The 4,566-nt window shown below is 38.5% G+C and overlaps 1 protein-coding gene across 1 annotated transcript in view; it reads right to left on the bottom strand.

The window, feature by feature from the left end:
* Positions 1-1,715: 1,715 nt before the first annotated feature.
* LOC145463078 (uncharacterized) overlaps positions 1,716-4,566 on the bottom strand; it is an 11,823-nt gene continuing 8,972 nt past the window's right edge. Inside the window, exons 6-8 of the mRNA XM_081446794.1 lie at positions 4,227-4,277; positions 4,054-4,146; positions 1,716-3,825 (exon numbers count right to left, since the gene is read on the bottom strand). Of these exons, the coding sequence (XP_081302920.1) occupies positions 3,751-3,825; positions 4,054-4,146; positions 4,227-4,277 (219 nt within the window). The 3' untranslated portion in view covers positions 1,716-3,750. The remainder of the gene's footprint in view (positions 3,826-4,053; positions 4,147-4,226; positions 4,278-4,566) is intronic.

Genomic DNA, 4,566 nt, shown 5'->3' with positions numbered 1-4,566 from the left:
TGTACTATTGTGATGATTTAGGGGACAACCACCGCTAAACTCGATGCACTGAGGTGTAAACTTTCATAGCTCATTTATTAATATTTAACAATTAGTAATAGTAATTGGACCTAGTGGAGTACAATTCAGGGATCAATCGCGCGAGTAATTTCAAAATCGGACGAGCGCGAAGCGCGAGGCCGATTTGAAAATACGAGCACGATTACTCTGAATTGTACGACATGAGGTCCAGTTACTAATTAATCGTATCTATAACAAATTTCGGAATTAAAAATGTCTTTTGGGAAGTTCTTTTGACCGAAAACGTCTGTAGCGCTTTTCATAAGTTTTGAAAACTGTAGGAAACAGTGCGAAGGAAGCCATGAAAGTGCGCGTAATTGACGTGAAAATCACGTGGGTATCCAATTACAAAAAGTTCAAATTGAATACCTGTAATTGGACACCCACGTGATCGCGCGCCGATTACATGACTAAATAAGCGCGCGGAGAACCAATCACAATCGAGAATTTTGTTATAGATACAATTACTCACCGAAGTGGAGGTGGACAGTGCGCGGAAAGCACTATTCACTTGTGTGGTTTATACTAATAATTAATATTAATTAATTAATCTTGCGGGGGAAGGGGGTTTTGCACGACAATGTGTTAAATGTGGAGTGTGTCAACTTTAGCATTCGTTATACAATACGGCATGCACACATGATCAGTGTACGTCAATGTCGACCACCACCACTACTTCGAGGTTACATAATGTAACACTCAGGCATCGTGTGCTTTCAGCCCGTAACTCAAACTTCCGAACTCATTACTGCTAGTAATGCACTTCTACTCGATCAAATTTAGGCACGTTTTAAACATGATCCACCCCAGCCCGTAGATCAATGATAAACGTTTCAAAAGATTCGTTTCTACACTACCGTTATTGCATCGTTTACCTCGTCCACAGCCGCTCGCAGCACAGGTGGCCCAGAAGTTGAATACGATGTAATACGTGACATTATGCTGTTGGCGATTGCGTTACAATTTTCGACAAATGTATGAGAATACTTCGAAAATTACTCTAAATGCTACGTGTAGAAACTAATTTGAATAAAATGGCTCACCTTATGTTTGCATTGCGGTATTAAGGTAAGCCATTATATTCAAATTATTTTTTACACGTAGCATTTAGAGTAATTTTCGAAGCATTCTCATACATTGTCTTATAAACGGCTAGAATTGTAACGCAATTGCCAACAGCATAATGCCACGTATTAATCGTATTCAACGTCTGGGCCGCCTGTGCTCGCAGAAATCTCGAAAACGCAGATAACTATGCGTTGTCGATGGAAACAATATGCGTTTTCCGATCGCTGAGGTGTGGGCGAGAACGCATCAAAAAGCATGCGTTTTCAAACAGGGTACAGGCAGTAATTTTAACGGACGTTCTCAAATTTGGGTGGAAAAGCATAAAATTGTTGACTCGTAGGAGGATAAGCGACTTACGATCTAATTTGATATTCAAACTAGTTTTGAAAGGAAAATCCACTAACTCATTGGGCTCAAATTTGGTCAGACTGTACTTTGGGGGAGCGAGACCACGGATCACTGAAAACGAACTGAATTTTTTTTGTCTTGAAATTGAATGTGTTATGTGAATTAACATATTCCAGAAGATTAAATTCCTAAAAAACTGTTCTCGCACCCTCTAAATCTCGAACAACAAAAACTAAACAGACATTTCTTTATTTTATTACATGAACACAGCGATAAATGCTGATTTTAGAGAGCATAAATATTTTTCATTTATAGCAAGTACAATCCTGTTGAAAATAGCGGACAAAAAAAATAATCCTACTGTGGCTACACCGCGCGTGCGTTGATCGCCACAATAATACACGCGTTGGGTGTAATTTTTTTGAAAGGCATTTAAAAAAGACACCTTTACATGCATACATAAAAAAATAGCATACTTTACTCCCCTATTTACGTACACTTAAGCCCCGTCTACACTACGCGCCCGAAAAAAATTGAAAACGGCGTTTCCACGCTGCGACTCCGTCACACTACGCTAGAGAAATTTGAAAACGCAACAATCACCGGTCATTTTGGATTTGTGTTTGAGGAAAACTCCGTCAGGGAAATCACGTGATTGTCGTGACGTCATCGTTTTTGAAAAGCTCCGTTTCCAAAAAGGTTTACCACCAACACCGAAACCCAAAACTCCTCGAGGAGTGTTTTCGAAAAGCTCTCTTTTCGTGACGGATTAGTGTAGACGGTAGGCCTAACCGTAGAAATAAAGCTGAGTTTTTAAATTCCTCCGGCGTAGTTTGCACGGGCCATACATAGTATACTACACTGCTTAATCGTGATCACATACAACACATATCCTAGACACGAACGACACAGGCTATTTCAATGAGTTATTTACCAGTTAATATATATTTGTTCTTATAAAGTTAAGTTAGGGAATTAATGCAGCCCCGCGATCCTTTCCTCGATTAACTTGTGAGGGCATCTTCTGATATGTCTTGTATGGCTCTTGTATGGTTAATTTTAAATTCTTAAATTATTTGTTTAGTTATCTAGCGTAGAACTAATTTAAAAGTAATGTTAATATTTTCTATCTTCTTTGTTTGTTATGAATTATTTAAGTAATCTAATATAAGTAATATATGTAATCTGATACTAACTGATCCGCCCTACACTAGCAGGGGATCAGTTTTTCATTTGTGAAAGTTACACTCAAATCAAGGAAAAATGGTTTCTACTTTTTAACAACAAACTACTCTTCTTTAGTGAAACGAAAGAAATTCGCCGAAACTAATTCGTGAGCGGTCCATCACAACGGACTGTGTTGGAAAATTCGGACCCATCTTTGACCAGTAGCTACCAGTTTACAATGAAACCTGCATTGAGCGGACACCCTCTATAAGTGGACACCCTCTATAAGTGGACACCAGCTTGAGTCCCAAAATTTTCTTTCTACATTTACTGTAAAATAAACCTGCATTCAGCGGACACCTCTGTTAAGCGGACGCGGACACCAATATTAAGCCATTTTGTTGCACAAAACCTGCAATAACCGGACACTTCAAGTGCTTTTTACTTCTGAAGGTTCAACTCAGACTCCTTTAACATTGTTCAACGATGTCGTTTTAAAGCTAAGTAGATTATTCCAGATTGATGCATTGACTGACTGGACATTGTGCTATAGACATAGACATAGACATACTTTATTTAACGTGGACAAGTACACACTTAGCTGTTCGCTAGTTTCCAGGTGTTCCACGATTTAAATTAAGTAATGTCCAACATTATAAAAGCGTTAAAAAAAGGTCTTTACATCAAGCTAATTTAAAAATCACTTTAAAAAAAAAAAAAAAAACGAGCTAAAATCGATAAAATATAATCAAAGGGTATTAAACATGAAAATCAGTTTGCCGAATCTTTTTCAAAAAGTCTTTTGAGCCTGCCATGAGACTGCTATGAGCAGTCTTTGATCTTACACTGTGTTACACTGAGTTACAAAGGGGTTAATAGTTACCTATCACTGATCAATATATGAGAACCTGTTTAGAGCGGACACCCTGTATAAAGCGGACACTAGTAAGGGTCCTAAGGGTGTCTGCTTAATACAGGTTTCACTGTACAACGAAATTAACTTAGTGACATCTACAAACACCCAAAGAATAACGATTACACACTAAAAAAGCTCTTAACAGATTGAGCCTCAAAATATTAAGGAGAGGCCTTAATTTTCCTTCTCGTCTATCGTTTCCGACTTTTTTTCCGTCCAGTTTTTTTTGGTTGGTGCACCAGGAAAACCTTGCCATCTTGCAACTCCTGTAAAATAAGGTTCAAAGTACGTGAAGCTTTCACTATGTTGCTTCTGTACATGTATAATATTAAGTACTACAGGTAGGGGTTTCGCCAATTTTGAACACTCCAAAACCATGGTGTTGTGTTACAGACACAGCTTATATGAATGTGGTCATCCCAGGACCCAGTGAAATGAGGTGTCCAGGACGAGCGTTTCGACTGTTATTATTAGAAGGAAAAACGTCTGCTCACCCGTCTCGTCTCATCAGGTGCGCTCGCTATTGCTTGTTGTGTCTCCAGGTGACGCATTAGGTCTGCTAGTTGTTCTTGAAGATCACTCACTTCCTGAAGAATAATGCAGAGTGCAAACTTACCGAGGCAGTAGAGAAACCATGAGCCTGCAGACACAATCAAACTCTACAAACCTTGTTCTTTTCTTTGAGTTCACTGTCAAGCTTGTCAGTCCTAGCTTCAAGCTGGGGAAAGAAACATTTAAATAGTCTGACAAATTTTATATTTTACCATTCTTCATGATCAGCCGTGCTTTTGAACTAATTTGGCAACATGGACTCTTGACACTTGTGTCAATCTATAGGCTTCCTGGTCTGAAATTTAAGATGTGGCTGAGCCTCACAAGAGTACAATATACATTATGTTTATCCTTTTTTTTCCAAAACAAAGCATAGACTCAAGTGGTGAAAAAATGGATGTAAGAGCTAATGAGAATTTAAAGTCAAACTTTGTGTGCTTTGCTTGAACAAGCAC

Source organism: Orbicella franksi, chromosome 12 (genome assembly GCF_964199315.1).
Source record: "Orbicella franksi chromosome 12, jaOrbFran1.1, whole genome shotgun sequence".
NCBI classification, from domain to species: domain Eukaryota; kingdom Metazoa; phylum Cnidaria; class Anthozoa; order Scleractinia; family Merulinidae; genus Orbicella; species Orbicella franksi.
This window is presented reverse-complemented; position numbering and strand designations above follow the sequence as displayed.